The sequence below is a fragment of the Wolffia australiana genome, chromosome 14 (assembly GCF_029677425.1).
Source record: "Wolffia australiana isolate 7733 chromosome 14, ASM2967742v1".
Lineage (NCBI taxonomy): Eukaryota > Viridiplantae > Streptophyta > Magnoliopsida > Alismatales > Araceae > Wolffia > Wolffia australiana.
The window spans coordinates 1899948-1922353 of NC_135848.1; the positions used below are offsets into that span (position 1 = coordinate 1899948).

The 22406-nt window shown below is 40.4% G+C and overlaps 4 protein-coding genes and 1 long non-coding RNA gene across 5 annotated transcripts; 3 read left to right on the forward strand and 2 right to left on the reverse strand.

Moving 5' to 3' along the window:
• The first annotated feature begins 617 nt into the window (after window positions 1–617).
• LOC144711972 (uncharacterized) lies at window positions 618–2535 on the forward strand. The gene is made up of 5 exons (XM_078586138.1): window positions 618–942; window positions 1017–1119; window positions 1295–1368; window positions 1455–1979; window positions 2074–2535. Exons 1-5 carry the CDS (start codon window positions 715–717, stop codon window positions 2194–2196), a joined length of 1053 nt encoding a protein of 350 aa, XP_078442264.1. The 5' UTR covers window positions 618–714; the 3' UTR covers window positions 2197–2535.
• Window positions 2536–7719: 5184 nt separating this feature from the next.
• Window positions 7720–11173, forward strand: LOC144711974 (cell division topological specificity factor homolog, chloroplastic-like). The gene is made up of 2 exons (XM_078586140.1): window positions 7720–8008; window positions 10535–11173. The coding sequence occupies exons 1-2, from the start codon at window positions 7901–7903 to the stop codon at window positions 11060–11062; spliced, it is 636 nt and encodes a 211-aa protein (XP_078442266.1). The 5' UTR covers window positions 7720–7900; the 3' UTR covers window positions 11063–11173.
• A 401-nt stretch (window positions 11174–11574) lies between these two features.
• LOC144712399 (uncharacterized) lies at window positions 11575–13883 on the forward strand. The gene is made up of 2 exons (XR_013583787.1): window positions 11575–11714; window positions 13658–13883. It is a non-coding gene; the product is annotated as an uncharacterized LOC144712399 (long non-coding RNA).
• Window positions 13884–14539: 656 nt separating this feature from the next.
• Window positions 14540–16444, reverse strand: LOC144712015 (early nodulin-like protein 19). Its single transcript, XM_078586190.1, has 3 exons — window positions 16288–16444; window positions 15415–15718; window positions 14540–14629 (listed from the first exon to the last, which is right to left on the reverse strand). The coding sequence occupies exons 1-3, from the start codon at window positions 16442–16444 to the stop codon at window positions 14560–14562; spliced, it is 531 nt and encodes a 176-aa protein (XP_078442316.1). The 3' UTR covers window positions 14540–14559.
• Window positions 16445–17173: 729 nt separating this feature from the next.
• Window positions 17174–19812, reverse strand: LOC144712368 (DUF538 family protein (Protein of unknown function, DUF538)). Its single transcript, XM_078586626.1, has 3 exons — window positions 19654–19812; window positions 18845–18899; window positions 17174–17747 (listed from the first exon to the last, which is right to left on the reverse strand). The coding sequence occupies exons 1-3, from the start codon at window positions 19738–19740 to the stop codon at window positions 17368–17370; spliced, it is 522 nt and encodes a 173-aa protein (XP_078442752.1). The 5' UTR covers window positions 19741–19812; the 3' UTR covers window positions 17174–17367.
• Between the last annotated feature and the right edge of the window lie 2594 nt (window positions 19813–22406).

Consider the following 22406-nt stretch of genomic DNA (forward strand, 5'->3'; position numbering starts at 1 on the left):
GGACGGTTTTTTCATTCCAGCCGGACAGAAACCGTCCAGTCCGGAGGTCTCGGGATGAATTTCCGTCCCCATTTTTGTCCGACCTCGCGGACGGGTGGATTTTTTTGTCTTGGGACAAAAAAACCGTCCCGTCTGCGAGGTCGGACCACTATAGTTCAGGATTGTCCGTGGATGATGGACGGGACGGGATGAAGATCCTCCCGTCTGACGTCTGGAATCAGTGCAGGGACGCAGACGGGACGGGATGAAGATCCTCCCGTCTGACGTCCGGAATCAGTGCAGGGACGCAGATGGGACGGTTTTTAGTCTGAGATCTCCAGACGGGACGGGTTTTTCGTCCAAGTGGACGAAATCCGTCCCGTCCGGGGGTATCGAGACGAATTTCCGTAACGATTGTCGCCCAACCGGGACGATTTTTTCGTTCTGGAACGAAAAATCCGTCCCGTACGCGTCCCTGCACTACACCCAAGACTTTACACACCCTGCAGCAAGTAGTAGTACAAATCTATTTATTATAGGGTTTTTCAGCAATAAATTTGAACGAGGAACAAAAAAGTGAAATTATGCACCATCGGAAAAACGTTGCTCCGACTCCAAACTTCAAATAAGAGGCAACGGTCATTTCCATTCTCTCTCTTCCTCTCCACTCTCTCTCTACTCTCCCTCTACTTTCTCTCTCTAAAAATCTCTCGGAGCGCTGCTTTGGGGCTGGGCATGGTGACTGAAGATCATCTTCCCCGGCCATGTCGCGGTGGATCGGCTTCAAGCTCGGAGCGAAAGCAATGGGGGCGGCTCTTCCGGGCTCTTACGGAGATGGTACAGCAGCGGCAACGCCAGGCCGAAACCCTAGCCGGCGATCGCAAGCGCCTCCACGAATATACCCTTTTGCAGCACGCTCGATGGGAATCCAAAGTTCGCCGGTTGGAGGCCCGAATTTCCATGGTGAGATCCGATTGGGGTTTTTTTCTTTGAAAATTCTCGGTTTTAATGACTTTTCTCGCCCGATTTTGACCCAGATGAAACGGGTTTTCGAGATGGAGCGGCGGGCTCATGCTGCGAGTGTTAATCTCGCTCTCGGAATTAAACAGATTGAGATTTCTCGCTACAGGGAAGAATTTGGTGAGTTCTTTGTTCCTCTGTATTTGTTTCCCTTGAGAGGGTAAACTCCTCGCGTGATTTCCTTTTTTGGGTTTATACTTTTGATGAAAATCAGAATTCATGAATCGTTTCATTTGTTCTTGTCGTAATATTAAAGATCTGATGCCCTTGTTCTTGCATTACTCTTCATGAAAAGAGCGTGCGGAGAGTGATCTACAGGATTTTCATGAATGTGTGAAAGCGTTGAACAGTGAAATCTCCTCCCTGAAGGTAATTCGATTCTCTCCAAACCAGAATCTTCATTCAACATCTTTGCGTGGAACAACCCCATGACACTTTTCTTTAACATTTTCCAGGAGAATGAAGAGAAAATGGAGAGGAGAGACTCTGAAATTAGATCTAGTTCAGCCTTACGAGGGCCCAGAAACTGGAAGCAGGCATATAAGGAATTAAGTTCCAAAAAAGAAGCTGAAGTCTCGGCTTTACTCTCAGAGAAAGATTTTGTTTGGCATCAGTTGAAGAAGATGGAGGGAGAATACACGGGCCTCCTGAAGAGCAAACAGGTTGAGATTAACCAATCGAATGAAGCGTTTGAAAAGCTTCAGGCCACTGTGGAGGAGTTACAGTCCTTGGCAGCCAAGAAAGAGGAAACAATTTTCAGTTTAAAGGGCGATTTGTCTCAATTAAAAAAGGAAGCTTTGAAGAAAGACGATGAACTGGAGAAGCTTCAGCTTTCAATAAAAGAGAAGGACGCAGTTATTGCCAAATTGCAGAGGGACTTGTCAAGAACAGAGACCTCCTCTAAGAAGCCTGCTAGAGTGTTGAGAAGCAGAAAGGAAATGAACTCGTTAATTAGATCAGGCTCTAGAAAATCTGATTCAGTAAGTCTTAGTTTCATTATAGAGAGAAATATGTCAAAAAATTCCATTTCTCATTCTTCAGCTCTGATTTCTTGTTGTTGGACTCTCGTTTCAGGGTCAGAAGATACGTTCCAAGAGGAAGTCTGTAGTAGCGATGTCTGCTTTGGACAGTCCCAAGCTGTTCTCCTCGTCTTTCAAGGTGCCCAAGCTGAGGCAGCCCTCTTTTGTTGGATTTTGATCAAATGGAACTATCAGCCTTTCCTGGCCGTTGGATGATAAATGCCCCTCCATTTGAATGTAGCTCCTGGCTATCTGTCAGTAATTTATGTATGATATAATTCATGTGAGGTATGTAAATGGTTTGCCTGTCCCTGGATAGGTAGCCATGTTGCTAATTTCCCACCAACAGGTAATGTTTTTTTCGGTGGCTCGGACAAGATGATACATGCGTTGTCGGTATGGCAAGGTCATTTGCTAAGACCTTATCTCATATTCCTGAGTTATAATGTCTAAAAAAATTGTTAATTCTGATATTGAAGGCTATATGATGCAGATTAGGCAGATTCCTTTTGTTTGAGTATACTATGTACGCCCGATAAGGGCCTACCCATGAAGGCCATATAGGCCTACTTCATCCCTCTCTCACTCCCACTATCTATATCTCTCTATCTCTATCTCTCTTATTGGGCCTATGTTTAGCCCATCTATCTCTCTCTCATCTCTCTCTTCATGTGCCTTTATATGGTTCGTATGTCATCGTCAGAATCTATGAGAATTCCCTTGTTCCTACACCTTTGATGACCAATGCTCAATTACTGATGAACTGAACTCCTGAGACTAAAACTCATTTTACAATATTTTGTTTTTAACATTTGTTGTTTTTTAATATATGGTAATGGTGAAGCTTTTAATATTGCTCACCGAGGAATTTTGAAACAAATCAGCTTATCAAGATTATTTGACACTTCATTCATGAGAAGATTGATGCAATGTTGGTACTCCCATATCTACCATCTGGGAATCAAGCTTTTGTAGACTCAGTTAAATTCAGTTATGTCCAAGTCCCGAGACCTCGGGCCTTGAAGGGAGTGTGCACAATATACCTAAAACTTTTTTTAAAATGGAGTCATTCATCAAATCTAGTGGGGATGAGCAATGAGCAAGATGACCTCCTCTTAGCAGTCTCCCATGAGGCACAGAAAATGAAGAGTTGGTCGACGTATGCTCTCATATAATCTCAACAGTTTACTGCCCTGGAAGAGTCACCATCAAACTTCTAAATAGCTAATGACATTTCAGTAGGGTTCAGTTCGCAACCAAATAAGCCAACTTCTCCAAAAGGTTATGTTGCATTGGATTGCCCAGCCATCCCAGCCTAACCTCAGAACAATGAGCAAGGTCAAGTCAACCACACATAACCCAACCTTTTGAAAAGGGCAGGTGTAGGTGGTCCAATATAGGACGAGGTCAGGTTGCTCCAGCTAATGTTATCACCCAACCACTAGACCATTGGTAGGGTCAACCCGACTCGAACACATGGGTCTACTGGCACAACCCATTTAAGAAGGCAAGTCTAGGGGAGACCTTGGGTCAAATCTACCAGCGGCTCTTAGCAGGGTCAAATCATCAATGACGAGAGGCCTTACCTTTAGCTGTACGACCTATTGGAATGGAATTACTGAAGATGCCCGTACTCGTCACTAGCTAGATCCCGGACCGTGACACAGTGGTGACAACGATGAGGAGAGAGAATACTTTTACTTAAATCAATTATTAGGATTGCTCCAAAGTTTGATATATAACCCAACAGGCTGACTCAGCTGAAATTTTGAGGGCATGGATGGAAAGGCCTTCTTTCCATCCATGCCCTCTGACATATAAGATGTGACACTAATAAATGTAAAAACCATCTTTAAACTTGTTTCCTACTTTTGTGGGTTTAGAGATCTATTAAGGCCTTTCTTAGTGTCTTAGGTGATTAGAGTCATCAAAGAAGCCTATAAGCTTCCTAGCATCAACAGAGTTTCATGGTCCTAGAAGAACATAAGGATCTAGGTTAGTTTTATTACCTTATGTTGTCTTGTCTTCGTCATCATTATTGGGTTAGATTCATCTCTATATATCTTCCAATCAAATTCTACGTTCATCCTTATTGCTTAGCCCCCTTGCTGCCGCTTCACTTCATCATCCCATATTCACTAAAACCCCCGTTAACATTCACCTACATTTGCATACCTACCCTTAGCGGTATCTTTCTATCCACCTTCTCGTGTTGTCACTGTCTCTTTCCTTCATCGTCCATCACTATCTCCTACCTGTTACTTTTCATAAATACATTAGAATATTATTAAATATTAAATATCACCTTCTCACCTAGCGATTCCCCTCATTCCACTATCTTGTATTTTATATGTACCTCCTCTTGTCTCCTTGATCATCATTTAAAGAGTTTCAAATCCCTAGCCATCCTTCTGTATGAAGATGACCCGTACTAACTTGCTAAAATTATTTTAGTAAGTACAGATTTATAAATATATTGATTACATTAAATATAAGAATGATGAAGAATTAAAACCCTAATTTTGAGTTTATAAATAGACTTCATGAGTTCCTTAGCAAACAAGATGACAATATCTTCATGGGATATGATGAAGGCCCGTGTTTAAAAGGCATGCTATATCACATTGATGAACATCATGATGACCATTTCCGCATGCTTCGTTAATGTCGTAACGAATCTACAAGTTTCAAGGCCAAAGCCCAATAAAGCATAGGTAGATACTAGAACTCCATAATCTCATTTTTCTTAAGAATATTTTCCTAAATAACTTCTAGTTTCTTGATAAAGCATCAAATTATTTTCTCAAAATATAAGTATATGATGATATTAATTATTTAATAATAAGCATGCTCAATAACCTTAAAATATTAACCAAGACAATAAAACCATATGGTACATAGGATGTCCGGAATCAAGGATTAACAACAATAGTCCATTCAGGTTTCTAGTAAGCCATAGTGAATAAATTTCAGCTTCATTATTGTCAAGACTATTTTTTTATCATATTATAAACTATACTTATAATTAGGAATCATTAGTTTATTTAAAAATAACTATGCACTTAAATAGGTAGATGACAAGAGCAATTTCTTCATGGGTAGCTTTTGGAGAACATTCTCATAGGTTCTATTGATTTATTCATTCATCACGCTAAAATTGCATATTTGTTACAAGCTTAAGAAGGATTAACAACAATTGTCCATTCAGGTTTCTAGTAAGGACATAGTGAATAAATTTCAGCTTCATTATTGTCAAGACTATTTTTTATCATATTTTAAACTATACTTTTATTTAGGAATTATTAGTTTATTTAAAAATAACTATGCACTTAAATAGGTAGATGACGAGAGCGATTTCTTCATGGGTAGCTTTTGGAGAACATTCTCATAGGTTCTCTTGATTTATTCATTCATCACACTAAAATTGCATATTTGTTACAAGCTTAAGAAGACTACACAAGCCCTTTTCATTGGTGGTGATACAGATTCGATCCTTTTCAATTTTTTTGGTTAATTATAGGGTCATAAATATTTTTACCGTGAGGACAATCACACATGGTTATCTGGTGATCATTACATTTTGAAATTATTATAAGTTATCTGAGAATACATTTAATAACAGTAGATTATAATATCGCACGAGAAGAAAGTTTCCCTGGTGATTTCTATGCAGTTAATCTGATAATACATATTAAGTGTTGGAATTAAATGAAAACCGATAATTTCTTATAGACTCGTAATACATAGCCATTGCCATATTTGAGGTTCCTAATGTTATCTAAATTCCCTGAGCTGGCGTGGATTGGGATAATGAAAATTTATCAATTACTAATTTTCAATTTATGCTCATATTCAACTAATGGAAATCAATATATAGAAATATGCATAATCTATCATTCTTAGAAAAATTTATGGTCCATATCTACTGGTATTCCTTTTCCCATTTGATGTTCTAATTTTTTATGATATATGCTTGTCATGAGAGGCCTTGTTCTTATCACTGTAATTTTTTACACTTTCATACCCCTCATTCTCAAGATCGAAGAGTTCATTAAACTCGATAAGTCAATTATTCTCAGCCTAAGAGGCCCAACATTCCAGGTTCATTAGTAGATGGTAAGGATAGGCCTGACAAGTTCTCTAACACCTTATGACCATAACGAACTGCTTATACACATGTCTACATATAGGTCAGTCTACATGAAACTATAAAGTAGTGTGTACTTTGTAAAGCACAAGGGGTTGATTGGCACCCCAGGGGACGATAGATCAACCTATCGATTCGTTTAAATCAATACATAATTACTTAAACTGTGTATCAGATATAGTTAATAAATTAAGTTAGCCAATAAAATGTCATGATGATATTCGAGTTATTAACTCAACCTAAAACATGGGCCAATTGGGCCACACACAATTTTTATTGGATGTCAAAAAGATATAATGGTCATTATGAAAGATCACAATAAGGTGAAAGCTCCAAACGAAATCCCCATGCAAGACTTCCTCAAGTGCACATTATTTTTCTCCCTTTTTTTTAGTGCCCTCCTTTGTTGGTGCCACCGTAACAATGAGGAGATCCTTTGAGTATCAATAACTATGCCTTTGGAGTACAAGACAAGGAGAATTGATGTGTCTAGGAGAATCGATGTGTCGAGTAGAATCGAGGAGATTGATGTGTCGAGTAGAATGTGGAGAATCGATGTGTCCGAGTAGAATCAAGGAGAATCTAGGAGAATTGATGCGTCGAGGATTGCTTGCATACATCTAGAGACCATGCACGTGGGAAAAATCATTCATGTAACCAGAATGACTGTAGATTCCATTCTGCGCTACACGATTCGCTGATCGTCGTCATTTTATTTTAAGGTCTGTCACGATGACTTTGATTTCTGTTGCCCAAATCGTCTTTAAATTGTCAATTATGGCTTGCGAAACTCAACAATATTGAATTTGAGCCTGGCACCTTATAAATGGTAGTTTGATAGACTAATTTGCTTAGATGATTAGATAAAGCTCATAAATAAAGGACATGTGAGAGAGAGAAAAAAGGAAAGAAATAAACACAGAGAGAAAGAGAAAGATACTTATAGAGAAAGATAAAGATATATACAGAGAGAGATGTCTATGTATAGAGAGAGAGAGAGAAAGAGGAAGAAAACCATGTCTTGCGAGAGAGGAAGAGAAAGATATTTATATATAGAGTGAAAGAGAGAGAAAGAGAAAGATATATATATGTAGAGAGAGAAAGATATATATAGAGAACGAGATATATATATATATATATGAAGAGAGTGAGAAAGATATATGGAGAAAGAGATGTATTTATAAAGAGATATATATGGAGAGAGAGAGAAAGAGTTATATATATATGAATAGAGGGAGGAAGATATATATATATATGGAGAGAGAGAGAAAGAGAAATATTTATAGAGAGAGAGGAAGAGAAAGATATATATATAAAAATATATATAGAGAGAGAGAAAGAGAAAGATATATATATATATATATATATAGAGAGAGAGAGAGAGAGAGAGAGATAATGCCACTTCATTATATATATATATATATATATATATATATATATATATATATATATATAGAGAGAGAGAGAGAGAGAGAGAGAGAGAGAGAGAGAGAGAAAGATATATATATATATATATATATAGAGAGAGAGAGAGAGAGAGAGAGAGATAATGCCACTTCATTACTCCCGCGGGACACGATAGCACACTGCAACCGTTTCAGGGTTCAGCTGACCTTACATGTTCGAGGACAGAGTGGCGGTGGAATTACTCATTCAGTCGGATCTTCTTCTTCGCCGACGAATGGGAACAAGCTTCTCGCCCTGAGAAACCCCAGAGACAAACCCAGCTGCCACGATGGCCGTCTCCGGAAACCCTAATTTTCTCATTCTCCCTTCATTTCCAGCTCACGCTCAGTGTTCTTCGTCTCCCCGGACTGTTCTTTCTGCCCCATCTTCCACCTTGGTATGAATTTCCTCTTTTATGCCTTCTTTTTCGTTCCTTTGCGTACCCATTTGGCCCATTTTTAAAGGGTATTTGATTTGAACCTTCATCTCCAAAGATTGGCGTTGCCTTCAAATTTCCTCGTTGGTCGGCCCATCATGCTGTATTGACTCGCTCGGTGGAATCGAGTCTTCATTTTCTTTGGAAAATTAAGAAAATGGTGCATGATTCATTTGATGTGTTACATATTACTGTGTTGAACCTCTTTAATTTGGACCGGAAGATTAGTCCGCTCCTTATTTCATTGGAGGAGCCGTTGAACGACGTGCACAACCACCGCGACTATATATGGTTGATGATTTTTCACGATGAATAGCTCTTTTCGTAACCATTATTGTTTTCCTCGTCTTTTTAGCATGCTGAGATTGTAGCCCTTTCTTCTTTTAGCCTTCTCACCACCATATTTCTTGCTTAAATTGAGTGCTGCTTCATAAAATAAATCTGGGAAGATTAGCTCATATCGTTGTATGTTTAGATTCTATTATTTTGTTATATTCTTATTTACTTGAACAACCTACCTGAAATTTCTGTAATCTTGAATGCCGAGGCATCTTTCAGGAGTTCATATTTCTCCCTGTTACATATTTATTTAAATCTGTTGTAATGGGTAGAAAGAATATGTGCCCAAGTATTGGTACAGAATAACCGATCTCTGAATTAATGAAATGCAAATGCCGATTAAGGACTGAGACGATGAAGGAGATGAAAACATCCGTATTTTTGCCTTCCTTTCTGCCACTTTCATATATGTCTTTTTCTCACATATACGTTCTTTTTATTTAGAAAACCCGCACTTTCGTCAATCCTATCTCAAGACCTGCGTCAAAACTTTCCTTGCATAGGAAGTTATAATTGTGTCCTCTATCGTGTCATCTTGGTGAGATTTGGATCTTCTAGCTCCAATAAAACACCCAGTAAGCTCCAACCGCGGAATGAGAGAAAAAATCTGAAATCAAACTCTACCAAGATGACACGATAACTGAATTGTTGCCGCTTCTTATCTGTTCTCAGTTGGGTTTGTCAATCCTATTCGATCAGATTGAATCCAATTTGATTGAAAGATTAAATCAATTTAATAGCCCTGATCACGATTAATATTCGATCGAGATCAATGTCTAAATCCTGATAGGCCCAAAGGGTCCATCCTATGATCGATTGTGGATCAGTTCTAACGACATTTTGGGATGGCTGAACCATCTGATTTAGCTCTACACTGCCTCGGTACTGCTATGGAGTTCTACACTTGTGCCATGCAGCTTTCCGAGATACCACAGAGGACCTTATGCACTCGTTTGGTCCTATCAATCAGGAAGCTCTTTATAGTTCAAAAAAAAAAAAAATCAATCAGACAGCTCATGTTGTGCATTGATTGATTATCTCGATCGATCCTTCGACCCGATTGAGACTGTCAATTGATCCACTGGGACCGAGCATTGATCAAGCTCTATGTGAACTGGGTCGTCCCCTCCCTACGCACCAGAAACTGAACGGGACTCAATGCTTCAGGCCACATCCCGACCTGTGTAGGGATGTGAATTGTGAGAATATTGTGTAAAAATGTTACATATAACTATTTCTCACTCTCTAAATATGAGTTTTTGGAGACTTATCAGTGTGAGGAAGCCTAATCTATCCCCATTGGGCATCTTTCTCAATGTATGTCTCCTGTATCCAATATAGGATATCTCTGTCTTGTCTACCTTAGCCCTAAATAAGGATGTGTAATCTCCCCTTTCTTGTTAATCCAATCAGTTGAAGTGTTCTCATATCCATCTTGTCTTCAAAACCTTCCCCTTGACAATCCTTTCTCTAGGGCTTAGGAGCTTCCTCCGCTCTACCGTCATCTCAATACTCGTCTCTTCTCTCTGCCATCCTTTATGTTGTCTCATGATATTATAGCCCATATCATTGCACAATCAGTGAAATTTTCACTGCAATATATTTTGGGATGTCCCATCCACGAGATGTCCTGTCCACCCTCATGGGACATGACCACAATCGCCGAATGCTGGTTGGGATGCTGCTGATTCAGATGTCATGTCCCATTGCCAGACGTTTCTAACTCTCTCTGTAAATCTGTGGTATACTGGTAGAAAATAACACCGTCGACCAGACGGTCTCAGTATACCGAATCAAGAAAACAAGTCCACTGAAGATCGAAATGACACAACGTGACAAGAGTTCGAAATAGAAGGTGATAAGAACGAAATGAGATCCAGAGATCCCCCTAGACTGGCCGCCGGGAAGCTCCTTCCGACTGCTCCAGCTCCGGTGCCGCACAGGCCTCAGACGACGAGAAGAATACCGTGATTCCTTTGCCCCTGCGTATTATTTTATAACCGACGGGTGACACTTCAGTACTCTGATAGGCTCGACTGAAATGCTTATCAATCTGTTTCAAAACTTTCTCCACATGAATTTAACCCATATCTTTTCAAAAAAAAAAAAAATTTAACCCATATCTTTCTCCTGCATTGTGTGATGTAGGTGAGATTAACCCATGACAATCTCAGAAGCCGAAAAAGTCGGTGCCCAGTTTCCAGGCAGAGCCAAGTGGCCGAGGCCAACCAAATGGCAGAGGGCTTCATCCACACCGCTGTCACTATGAATTTCTTTGAGCGCCTGAGCTTGGCCTGGCGCATCCTCTTCCCCTCCGCCGCCGCCCGCCGCGACTCGAACGCCAGCATTGCCAAGCAGCGCCTTAAGATGATTCTCTTCTCGGACCGCTGCGCCGTCAGCGACGAGGCCAAGCAGAAGATCGTCAGCAAGATCATGGGCGCCCTCTCAGACTTCGTCGAGATCGACTCTGAGGACAACATCCAGCTCAGCGTCTCCACCGATCTAGATCTCGGCACCGTATACTCCGTCACCGTCCCCGTCCGCCGGGTCAAACCGGGCTACGGCGACGACGAGTACAGAGGAATCACCGGCGTGGAGTACGTCGACTCCGGAGCTGAACCCGGTTCGGTTGACGTCAAGTTCGAGTTCTTCGTTCCTGGCGAGCATCTCTCTTAAAAAGTTTTATCATGTTCCTTGGAGTTTTTTCCCTGCCAGCTTCTTGACTTCTTGCATGTGGATTGGTGTATATATATAGATGGCGTGCCCTTCAAAATCTTATTTTTTTTCCTTCACGGTATCTAACATTGCTCGTCAACCGTCCAAGTAGTCGTCAACGGATGACGGGATTGTCTCACCCAATCGAACAGAACTGATGACGCTTGTTTGGACGGATATATTATATTTTGATAAGTGAGAAAGTTGGGTAAATGGTATTATTTGAAATATTTTAAAAAGAAGTGCGGATGACGGGACGTAATGGGTCGCGATGTGCGACGACAATAGATGAAAATTAGGGGTTGGGAAGCGTTTCTGTTGATTTGTTTGGGTTTGATTGATAAAATTCTTAATTGGGTAGATGGGATATAAGATGGGTGGAAGGTCTTTGAAGTTCCACACCCAATTTAGAGAGGATGTCTGTGGTCTTGTCTTGTTCGTCATCCGTCATCCGGTTTCCTCTTCGCCGGAGAGTTGTGGCGGCGGCGAAGAAGAGAGAGTTACCGGAGGAAGCGGCGGCGCCGCCGGTGCTTCCGGCGAAGTCCCTCGTCGTCAGATCGGCCATCGGCGTATTTGCTCTGGGTTTCGTCGATGCCGGGTTATCTCTCTCTCTGTACTTCTCTATTTCTCTTCTCTCTGTACTCTTATCTCTCTCTCAACTTCTCTTATACCCCTCTCTATTTCTCTCATTTCTCTCTCTATTTCTCTCATCTCTCTCTAATTTCTCTCTTCTCTCCCTCTAATTCTCTTATCTCTCCCTCTCTATTTCTTTCATCTCTCTCTAATTCTCTTATCTCTCTCTATTTCTCTCATCTCACTCTATTCATTTTATCTCTCTCTCTCTCTACTTCTCTTATCTCTCTCCATTTCTTTTCTCTCTAATCTCTATACTCTTGTATCTCTCTATTTCTCTCTTCTCTCTCCCTAATTATTTTCACTCTACCTCTCTTATATCTCTGTATTTCTCTCTTCTTTCTACCTAATTCTTTTCTCTATCTTATTCTTTTTCTCTCTCTACTTTTCTTGTGTCTCTCTATTTCTCTCATCTCTCCCTAATTCTTTTATCTATCTTATTATTTTATCTCTCGCTACTTCTCTTATATCTCTCTATTTCTCTCATCTCTCCCTCTATTTCTTTTATCTCTCTCTCTACTTCTCTCATCTATCTATCTATCTATTTCTTTTATCTCTGTCTCTATTTCTTTCATATCTCTCTACTTCTCTCATCTCTCCCTCTATTTCTTTTATCTCTCTCTCTCTCTACTTCTCTCGTCTCTCCCTCTATTTCTTTTTATCCCTCTCTACTTCTCTCATCTCTCCCTAAATTTCTTTTATCTCTCTCTCTCTCTACTTCTCTCGTCTCTCCCTCTATTTCTTTTTATCACTCTCTACTTGTCTCATCTCTCCCTCTATTTCTTTTATCTCTCTCTCTACTTCTCTCATCTCTCCCTCTATTTCTTTTTATCTCTCTCTACTTGTCTCATCTCTCCCTCTATTTCTTTTTATCTCTCTCTACCTGTCTCATCTCTCCCTCTATTTCTTTTTATCTCTCTCTACTTGTCTCATCTCTCCCTCTATTTCTTTTATCTCTCTCTCTACTTCTCTCATCTCTCCCTCTATTTCTTTTTATCACTCTCTACTTGTCTCATCTCTCCCTCTATTTCTTTTTATCTCTCTCTACCTGTCTCATCTCTCCCTCTATTTCTTTTATCTCTCTCTACTTCTCTCATCTATCCCTCTATTTCTTTTATCTCTCTCTCTACTTCTCTCATCTCTCTCTCTATTTCTTTTATCTCTCTCTACTTCTCTCGTCTTTCCCTCTATTCTTTTATCTCTCTCGAGTCTCTACTTCTGTCATTTCTCTCTCTATTTCTTTTATCTCTCTCTAGTCTCTACTTCTGTCATTTCTCTCTCTATTTCTTTTATCTCTCTCTCTCTCTCTCTATTTCTTTTATCTCTTTCTCTCTCTCTATCTATTTCTTTTATCTCTATCTACTTCTCTCATCTATCCCTCTATTTCTTTTATCTCTCTCTACTTCTCTCATCTCTCTCTCTCTCTTTCTCTATTTCTTTCATCTCTCTTTCTATTTTTTTAATCTTTTTCTCTCTCTCTCTCTCTATCTATTTCTTTTATCTCTCTCTACTTCTCTCATCTATCCCTCTACTTCTCCCATCTATCCCTCTATTTCTTTTATCTCTCTCTACTTCTCTATTTCTTTCGTCTCTCTCTAATTCTCTCATCTCTCCCTCTATTTCTATTATCTCTCTCTACTTATCTCATCTCTCCCTCTATTTCTTTTATCTCTCTCTCTACTTATCTCATCTCACCCTCTATTTCTTTTATCTCTCTCTCTCTCTACTTCTCCCATCTATCCCTCTATTTCTTTTATCTCTCTCTCTCTCTACTTCTCTCATCTATCCCTCTATTTCTTTTATCTCTCTCTACTTCTCCATATCTCTCTCTATTTCTTTCACATCTCTCTCTACATCTCTCATCGCTCTCTCTAAGTGTGGATGATATTACTAATTGAAATTATGTGGGATGGGCGTGGTCAGGTATAGCGGGGATTGGACGCGGATTGGAGCCATCACGAGGGAGACGGAGGAGCTGCTGAAAGCAGCTGCCTTTCTAGTTGTGCCCTTCTCTCTCTACCTCATCTTCTCTCTCTCTCGCCTCCCAGATGGCTCCGGAAAGGCATGACAGAACATCCCTTCTCGCTGCTAAGAAATTGGTTCTCCTATTTTTATCTTATTTAGAAAATATATGACCTAATTTTCTATGTGTTCAACATGTTCCACCCAAGAGCCATGGAGATAGAGAGTGGGGGAAGGAAAGATCAAGGAAATTCAGAGAGGTAGCAGGCAAGAGAATGAGAGATTGGCAGAGATGGGGGGGTGAGAGAATGAAAGATTATGAAAATTTTGAGAGGTAGAAAGTAAGAGAAAAAGATATTGTCCGTTTCGTCATCCGTCCTTCCGATTGGGAGAGATGGAGAGTGTAGACTAATACTGTTATGTTATATTATTAATATTATTCGACATCTGATAGTCTGACACACACATACTTGCATACGTTTATGTAATGTACGTTTGTATGTATATATGTGTGCATCGATTTTCTTTACAAGTACTAGATTTAGATAACTCACGTATTTATATACAATATAAATACGTACTTGTATAAGTTTATGCGCTATTCTGTACACCTGTACGTACGGACGAATGCATGCGTGTATTTTTATCATACGTGTATTTTACGTGTATATGTGTGACTATGTATATACACGCATGCATCCATGCATGAGTATATGTATATATTTATGCGTATAGGTGTCTATCTATCTATCTATCCATAAAATGACTACTCGCCTACTAGGACTGAACGAGAAGCCTTTTTTTTTACTTAAATCCAAATTAAACAATATATATTCGTATATTCTTACCCTGTTTGGTAACTTTCAAGGCTGCAGCTGCTTCTGCCGTCGTAACGGCTTTATACGTCGAACACGACCTCCTTGCAAACGGTTTCTGTCAGAGACAGTTAGAGAGAGAGAATTAGAACAGCGGATATACGAACACAAAGAAAATCTTTCTGATATTATCTGATCATATAAGATCAGATGATGAACACAGACGAAAATTCTTCTGCTGTTATCCCATTTGAATTTGATTACGGATCAGAGAAGAACAGGTAGATGAACACAACGAAAATCCTTCCACTATTATCTGATCATGGAAGATCAGATGATGAACAGAAACGAAAATTCTTCTACTATTATCTCGTTTGAATTTGATTTCGGATCAGAGAAGAACAGATAGATGAACACGACGAAAATCCCTCCAATATTATCTGATCATAGAAGATCATATAATGAACACAAACGAAAATTCGTCTACTATTATCTCCTTTGAATTTGATTTCGGATCAGAGAATAACAGATAGATGAACTCAACGAAAATCCGTCCACTATTATCTGAACATAGAAGATCAGATGATGATCAGAAACGAAAATTCTTCTACTATTATCTCGTTCGAACTTGATTTCGGATCAGAGAAGAACGGATAGATGAACACAACAAAAATCCTTCCACTATTATCTGATCATAGAAGATCAGATAATGAACATAAACGAAAATTCTTCAACTGTTATCTCTTTTGAATTAGATTTCGGATCAGAGAATAACAGATAGATGAACATATAGAAAATCCTTCCACTATTATCTGATCATAGAAGATCAGATGATGAACAGAAACGAAAATTCTTCTACTATTATCTCGTTTGAATCTGATTTCGGATCAGAGAAGAACAGACAGAGCAGCAATCACAGACGCGATCGCGGCCGAAGACGATGAAAGAACAGCGGATGAGGAGATTGAAGGTGGCGGAGACGCAGGAGCGAAAGAAGGCAAAGGCTCAACGAGAATGGAGATCTTCATCCCTGAATAGCAGTGACCGCGGCTACAGACGAAGTAGTAACGGCCGGATTGATTGAGCTGAATCGCGAAGCTGTGGCCGCGTGACCAGTTGAGGATCGGATCGTCCGTCAGGCAATATTCATACGCCGATTTGTTCCTCACTTGTATCACATCGTGGACTCCTTTCTGGAAGTAGAAAACTGATCGATCCACCGAGATTCAATGAGAATTTGAAAGGAAAAGTTAATACGAAATTTCTCGTCGCAGAGTTCATTCTGCAAGTAGAAAACTGATTGATCCGCCGAGAATACAATGAGAACGTGAAAACAAATCTTTGAAGAAAATTTTATACGAAATTTGAGGTCGTAGACTTCCTTCTGAAAATAGATAACTGATCGATCAGCCGAGATTTCAATGATAACTTGAAATAAAACTTTCCAGAGAAGTTCGTACAAAATTTTACATCGTGGACTTCCTCCTGGAAATAGAAAACTGATCGATCCGCCGAGAATTCAATGAGAACGAGGAAACAAAAATTTAAAGAAAAGTTAATACAAAATTTGACGTCGTAGATTTGATTCTGGAAATAGAAAACTGACCGATCCGCCGAAATTTCAATCAGAACTTGAATAAAAAATTCGAAGAAAAGTTCATGCAAAAGTTCACATCGTGGACTTTGGAAATAGAAAACTGATCGATCCGCCAAAACTTGAAAAAAAACTTTGATGAAATTATTGATTCTAGTCGACACGGAGATTAGAAGGTTTACCGAGCCAGTCCTGCTCGTAGAAGTGGTTGCGAAGCGTCCAATCCGTGTAGTTGATTCCGTCCCGCCATTGATGATTATCTCCAACAACGTGTAGTTTGGCTGAAGCGAGTGTTGAAAGATAGGCTAGAAAGAGTAGAGGTAGCAGATTCTTCGTCATTCTTCTATTTCTACGCTTCTCGTCGGCCCGAAGCTGCTCTATTTATAGGACGAGCTGAAGAACTTGTCTTGCATTATTGCAGGAAAACCCATTTCAATATTTAAATATACATTTTACGCTTTTGCATTTGTTAGAGTACTCCTTGAATTAATTCAGTAATCCATGATTTTTACCGTCTTTAATAAAAATCTGCCTTAATTTGATTGGCTTTTCGCGTTAATTTTTTCATCCATGCCCAGCAAAATTCAAGGAAATGCAAGAAAATTCAACAGTACGATCCCACACTGCAAAAATTCGGTTGTTTTTTCTATTCTTTAATAAAAATAATCTGGGTGCAGTGGATTATTTTTTGAGGTTATGTCTCCAACAATAGACTATTTATAGTATTTCTAAAATAATGTATTCATCCATGCTTAGCGAAAAAAAAACAAAGAAATGGCCGAAAATTTAACCACACGGCCCCACAATCCAAATAATCTATTTCTTAATATTTTGCAGTTTAAAATAATCCAAAATCTATTTTTTAAGCTATTTCACAAAGGCTTACCCATTCTGTATTTTCTAGAGTATCCTTAAATCATTGTTATCATTCTTATTGGGCACATAAAACTCGTAAAAATGAATTACTAGGCTGATTTCAGATATAGTTGGTATGTTTTCAGAGATAACACAGACTAGCAGAGTGCTGCAACTACTAGTCTATTTGATCTATTTCCACAGATGTAGTCAAGATGTTTAAGCACAAAATTAAATTTTCACTTGATGTAGTGCTTGAGCTGAACTGCCACTCGGGGACACATTTTGAATTATGGAGGAGACCAGAGTCAAAGTCAAACATGAATAAATGGAACAAGGGTTGACTTTGACTGAGGAGAGATAAACATGTGATGGGATGAGAGGGGGGAAGCTGATGAACATTGACCTCAAAAGTCCTCGACGCTGACCGCCTCCCGGGGGAACTCGTAGGCGTCTCTGGGCCTCAGCTTCTTGACACCGGCGACGAAGGAGACCTTGTCGGACCGAGCGCCTTCAACCGAGACTTGGGTGACTTTGACCCAGACCAGGACCTTGGTCTTCATCCCCTCCACGTTTGATAGCTTGCCCCTGGTCAACGTCCCTTTAACCCGGGTTGCGTACCTCATGACCGAGCCATCAGTGAAGCTGGCCTCGCTGACGGCGGGCAGGTGGACTACAAGCTTGCCCCGTGCCGGGTCAAACTCATGGCACTTGACGTTCCGAGGGAAGAGCCCCGGGGGCAGCCCGTGCTCCCGCAGAAGCTCCTGCAGCGACTTCTGGTGCTTTCCTGAGATAGCCGGATGAAGAATGAAAAAATATATATATCTAAGTTTTGCGTTTTTTAATTCTGCATCGGTCAAAATAATGGATTAGTAAAGAGATTCCTGACATTAGTCAGATGTAGGGAACGGCAGCCGTTGTCCGTTACATCACACGTCACGGTGATGGAAACGTGACAGATGACGTGACGGTGAGGGTGACAACAATAGGGGCCCGTAACTGTGACATGACGATGAGGGCGACGACATTAGGGGCCCGTAACTGTGACGTGACGGTGACGGGGGGCCTCGGACGGGTGACGTTACGGGACGGCCGTCACGGATGACGGCCGTGACGGAATTTTAAAAATGGCCAAAAAGGCTTTAAGCTTTCCGAAGGCTGAGATTTCACCATGTGGCATTGCTAACTAGATTTCTTGGCATTTTGCAGAAAAGTTCCTGCATTAATTCGCCTGCGGAAAAGGACGCTGCCCAAAAATAATTGGAGATATGCCCCTCTGATTCTCTCTCCTCCATATTTCCTAAGAAAAACCATAGACAATTATCCTCCATGAATTTCCCGTCACATGTGATGGTAGCACAGTCTGGTGAAGGGGACGTGACGGGACGCTGCAGAGAGGGACACGACGCGAACATGAAGGATTTTTCCAAAATCTGTGGACGTGTGACGGGACGGTGATGTGACGAAACTTTTGTCACGTCACCGTCCATCATGGATCGTCATCCGTCCCGGCACATCCGGGGCGTCAAGTCCTGGATGTGCCCTTCACTAGTCATTAGAGATCGCTTTCACACCTGATTCGATTGGGCTTCCAACCAAACCCGAGGATTAATTTGGGGCAAATTCAATAACTGAGTAAGATCTACATTTTATTGCGAGTCAGCTCCACATAATTCCATTTAATTTACCCTTCATCGCCCTCTTAGTTTTGGGAAAAAGCTGAATTCTCAAATTTATGTTCTTAATTTTCATCAAAATTCACGCGGTTCCTTTAATTTCAGATCCCGAATAAATAATCAAATCGTATAATGGTACTGAAGACGGAATATTCTGGAAATATAATGAACAGCAGAACAGGGTATCTACGAAGTGATTTGTTCGAACCTTTGAGCTTCTCGAAGACCCACCTCGCCTTCTCTTCCACAGTGCCGGAGAATCGCTGGGAATAGTGATCATGACTAATTAGTAGAATTTTTTTGTAAGTTGTTAAATGTAAAGGATTAAATGGCCCAACCAATATCAGTGAGTTGGTAAGTGGAGGTTCCGTTTGAATTAAAAGCTTTTAATCATTCAGATGTGCAAGAAAACAGGTAAACGATCGACAGACTAATCGAACCTGTTACTAGATTAAATGATAGGACAATGAGATGCGATGATTCGAGATTTCTAGAGATCCTCCGCGTTAATTACAGGCAATACTCGTCTTACTTTTTTTTAACATAATTAAAAGCTGATAAGCATTCCGATTGGCAGGAAAAACAGAGTAACAAGTGACAACTTGGTTAAGCTGTTACAACGTTAAATAATAGGACAATGCGATGAGAGGATCGATCCACTTATGGATTCAAGATTTTCTTGAAATCACCCAAGTGATTTCAAGAAATACTCATCCCAGTTTTGTTAACGGGAATCTAACCAATTAAAAAACTGAAATCCAACCAAATTTCTCCACATTACAAGGATTCGCAAAATTAGGATCTGCCTGAAGCCTGGTTTTCCGGGTGCAATCCCAACGGACATATATCTCTAAAGATCGCCATAAAAATAACCAACGCTACTAAAAACTACAAAAATAACGGCCTCTCGGCGTTCAAAAACCGGGAGATCCCAAAAACAAGGAGAAAATGCCAATGAAAATCGTGAAAAGAAAGGAAGGGAAGAACAAAAAGAGTGAATCAAGATGAACAACTCACGGAGAGATCATCACCGATGGAGTTGATCTCCTCCTTGGCCTTCTTGGCGATCCAAAAGCTCCCCACTTTGCTAAGCGTCTTCTCCATTGCACCTCCCTGCCAGCCTGCCACCTTCAAACGAAATCAAGAAAGTACTGTCTTGTCCACTAGAAGGCCAGAGAACCGGTACACTGCACTTGCGGAACATCCGATCTCCTATCATTTACCCGAACGGAAATTAAATTCACCGCACAAGTAAAATACGTGAGCCGTCCGATTCGATATGGGGATGCGCTTGTGATGATCGCACGTGAGAGGTCTGGTCACCGTTGCTTTTTGCCAGCACGGCCAACTGAAAGGTAAACTGGTGGAGGTGACAGAACTCTTAACTTCACCGCTGGTAGTACAGTAGCCTCCACTCCCCTCTGCCACTGACTACTTTTGGGTCCCCACCTTTGAGAATCTCCTGCCAGAAAATATTCCAGTTATTTAATTTATAATTTGAATTTATTCTGATTAAAATGAAAAACAAATGCTGCACATTTCAAACGGTATAAGATATCAATTTTGCTACAGGTTCTTTCCCTTGTTGGATATCAACCTTTGACATTAAGATCGAGCCATTGTATTCTTCTGAATGGTATTCTTCGAAGGGGTGAATACCAGAGTCGTGGAAGTGGTCATGGCAGAGGTAAACCTACATGATCCGAAGTTGATCGCACAACAAAATATCTAATAAAATGGATCTGAAAAATAAAAATAGAGAAAAACCAAAAACACCGTCGTTGCACGGATCAAATTCGTGATTCCTTGAACGAACATCTTCAAGCATTCTAATGTTTGTTCTCGAGAAGTATCCAAGAGATCTTTCAAGCATCAGATCTTCTTGTTGTCTCCCAAACTATGCTGCCAAACGGATTGATTTTCTCGTCATTCAGCCTTGTAAGAAGCAGTACTTGGGGAGAGCAATATAAATAGGGGAGGGCACTCGAGAGTGACTCCTATGGAAATTTGTGTACAAGTCCCCATCCTTGGAAAATTTTCATAAAGTCTCCGAAGTTAGAGCATTTCTACCGACATCCAAAAATTGTACATATGCGCCCCCTTGAGGCCTATGTATTAGTTTGGTAATTAATTTTATTGGACAACCTTATTTGTTGATTGCATTAGCATAGAGATTAATTAATTACTGATAAATTTAAACTGTGGGGTGCTAAGTATACGTTGTGATCTATAACATGAAATTGGGTATGTTAACTATCTCATGGAACCTTTACCATCATTGGTCGTAATGTCTATATAATTTTCGATCCATACAAAGCCCCTGAATGGCTTAAATTATATTTAATCCTCAGACCCAGCAGTTCATTCTTGCGAATATTAATGTGTGACGGAAATCTTCAAAAAAAAACTCTATGATTCCCATTCTCATTATCAGATATTTAATGATATGTTCTTCCTACCACCACTTTCTTAGCACTTCAACCATCGCTGCCACCACCTGTCAGAGAAAAGCATAGTACATGCTTGGAGAAGCCAATCACAATGCTGCTAGTGCATACTATAAATTTGTTTGAGCCATCGCAAAATTTTCCTAAACCGCCACCCTTGCTATTTAACATCGAAAAAATAGTTCCATGGATAACCATCCCGCTAGGAGGCCCGATCAAGGGAGATACATTATCAAATGCAACAATGCAAAACCCAGCCTCTGAAATGATAACCATCCCCTCCTCTCTTTATCTAGTGGCCTTACCTTATCTCAGGTGACACGACAGGGCCCCATCAAGCTGATTAATGGGCCTTTAAGTACTAAATGGGCCCGAATTGGACCAAAGTTACCTCATCTCCCTACATGGGTCATGGATATAGATTTGGGACGCGGACGGGATGGTTTTTTCATCCTCGGACAAAAAAAACGTTCCGCCCGGGGGCAAAGACGAATTCTGGGGCGAAAATTCATCCTGGGGACCGCCGGACGGGACGTTTTTTGTCCGTGTGGACGAAAAAATCGTCCGTTTGAAGGTCTCCGGACGACGAACAGACGAATTTGGACGGAAAACTGCCAGATTCACATCTGACAGTTGAGATGTTGCTACGTGGCCTCGCGAGGACAATTTATAATATATTATAATATATTGTAAGATATTAAATATATATAATGTATTTTTCGTCCGAGATGAATTTTGGGACAAAAATTCGTCCCAGGAGGACTGGACGGGACGAAAAATTGTCCCAGGATTATTGGACAGGATGGTTTTTTTGTCCCCGGACGAAAAACCATCCTGTCCTTCGTCCCTACGCTAACATGGGACGTAGGATGGGACAAATTTCGTCCCGAACCATCCACGTCCCGTCCCGTCCTCGTCCCTGCACTATAGTCATGGAGCCCTTAAAGGGCTAACTTAGGATCACAATGCTTCAACAAATTATTGGGACCATGGGGCCTCTAACAGGCCCACACCTTGACAAGTCTGGTCTAATAATATGTGCATGATAGGCGAGTCACCTACAACTGGATCATCACATCCATTCCATGTCATCATTGTCATTGTCCCAATAACATTGCCCTCATTGGTGTTGATGTCCCATTTTTTCTTGTCACCATCATCACCGTCACCTCCTCACATGCATCTTTCTTGCATCAGCGATGGGACGGATGATGGATCATCATCTGTCCCCAAACCTAATTATGGTCCGTATATAAGTTTGATTCAACATCCATCAATGTATTAGCCGCTCATAATTTGTCCATTTGTGTCTCAACAAAGTTG

What these genes read in the sequence shown, in the direction of transcription:
- LOC144712368 (XM_078586626.1), bottom strand. Translation starts at nt 19,740, where the DNA reads ATGGAGAAGACGCTTAGCAAAGTGGGGAGCTTTTGGATCGCCAAGAAG. An exon ending in CCATCGGTGATGATCTCTCC is followed by an intron (nt 18,900 to 19,653) that starts GTGAGTTGTTCA and finishes CACTATTCCCAG; the next exon opens with CGATTCTCCGGCACTGTGGA. An exon ending in GGTCTTCGAGAAGCTCAAAG is followed by an intron (nt 17,748 to 18,844) that starts GTTCGAACAAAT and finishes CGGCTATCTCAG; the next exon opens with GAAAGCACCAGAAGTCGCTG.
- LOC144711972 (XM_078586138.1), top strand. Translation starts at nt 715, where the DNA reads ATGGTGACTGAAGATCATCTTCCCCGGCCATGTCGCGGTGGATCGGCT. An exon ending in TGGAGGCCCGAATTTCCATG is followed by an intron (nt 943 to 1,016) that starts GTGAGATCCGAT and finishes ATTTTGACCCAG; the next exon opens with ATGAAACGGGTTTTCGAGAT. An exon ending in GTGAAATCTCCTCCCTGAAG is followed by an intron (nt 1,369 to 1,454) that starts GTAATTCGATTC and finishes AACATTTTCCAG; the next exon opens with GAGAATGAAGAGAAAATGGA.
- LOC144711974 (XM_078586140.1), top strand. Translation starts at nt 7,901, where the DNA reads ATGGCCGTCTCCGGAAACCCTAATTTTCTCATTCTCCCTTCATTTCCA. An exon ending in CTGCCCCATCTTCCACCTTG is followed by an intron (nt 8,009 to 10,534) that starts GTATGAATTTCC and finishes TGTGTGATGTAG; the next exon opens with GTGAGATTAACCCATGACAA.
- LOC144712015 (XM_078586190.1), bottom strand. Translation starts at nt 16,444, where the DNA reads ATGACGAAGAATCTGCTACCTCTACTCTTTCTAGCCTATCTTTCAACA. An exon ending in CTACGAGCAGGACTGGCTCG is followed by an intron (nt 15,719 to 16,287) that starts GTAAACCTTCTA and finishes TGGATCGATCAG; the next exon opens with TTTTCTACTTCCAGAAAGGA. An exon ending in GCGTCTGTGATTGCTGCTCT is followed by an intron (nt 14,630 to 15,414) that starts GTCTGTTCTTCT and finishes TGTCTCTGACAG; the next exon opens with AAACCGTTTGCAAGGAGGTC.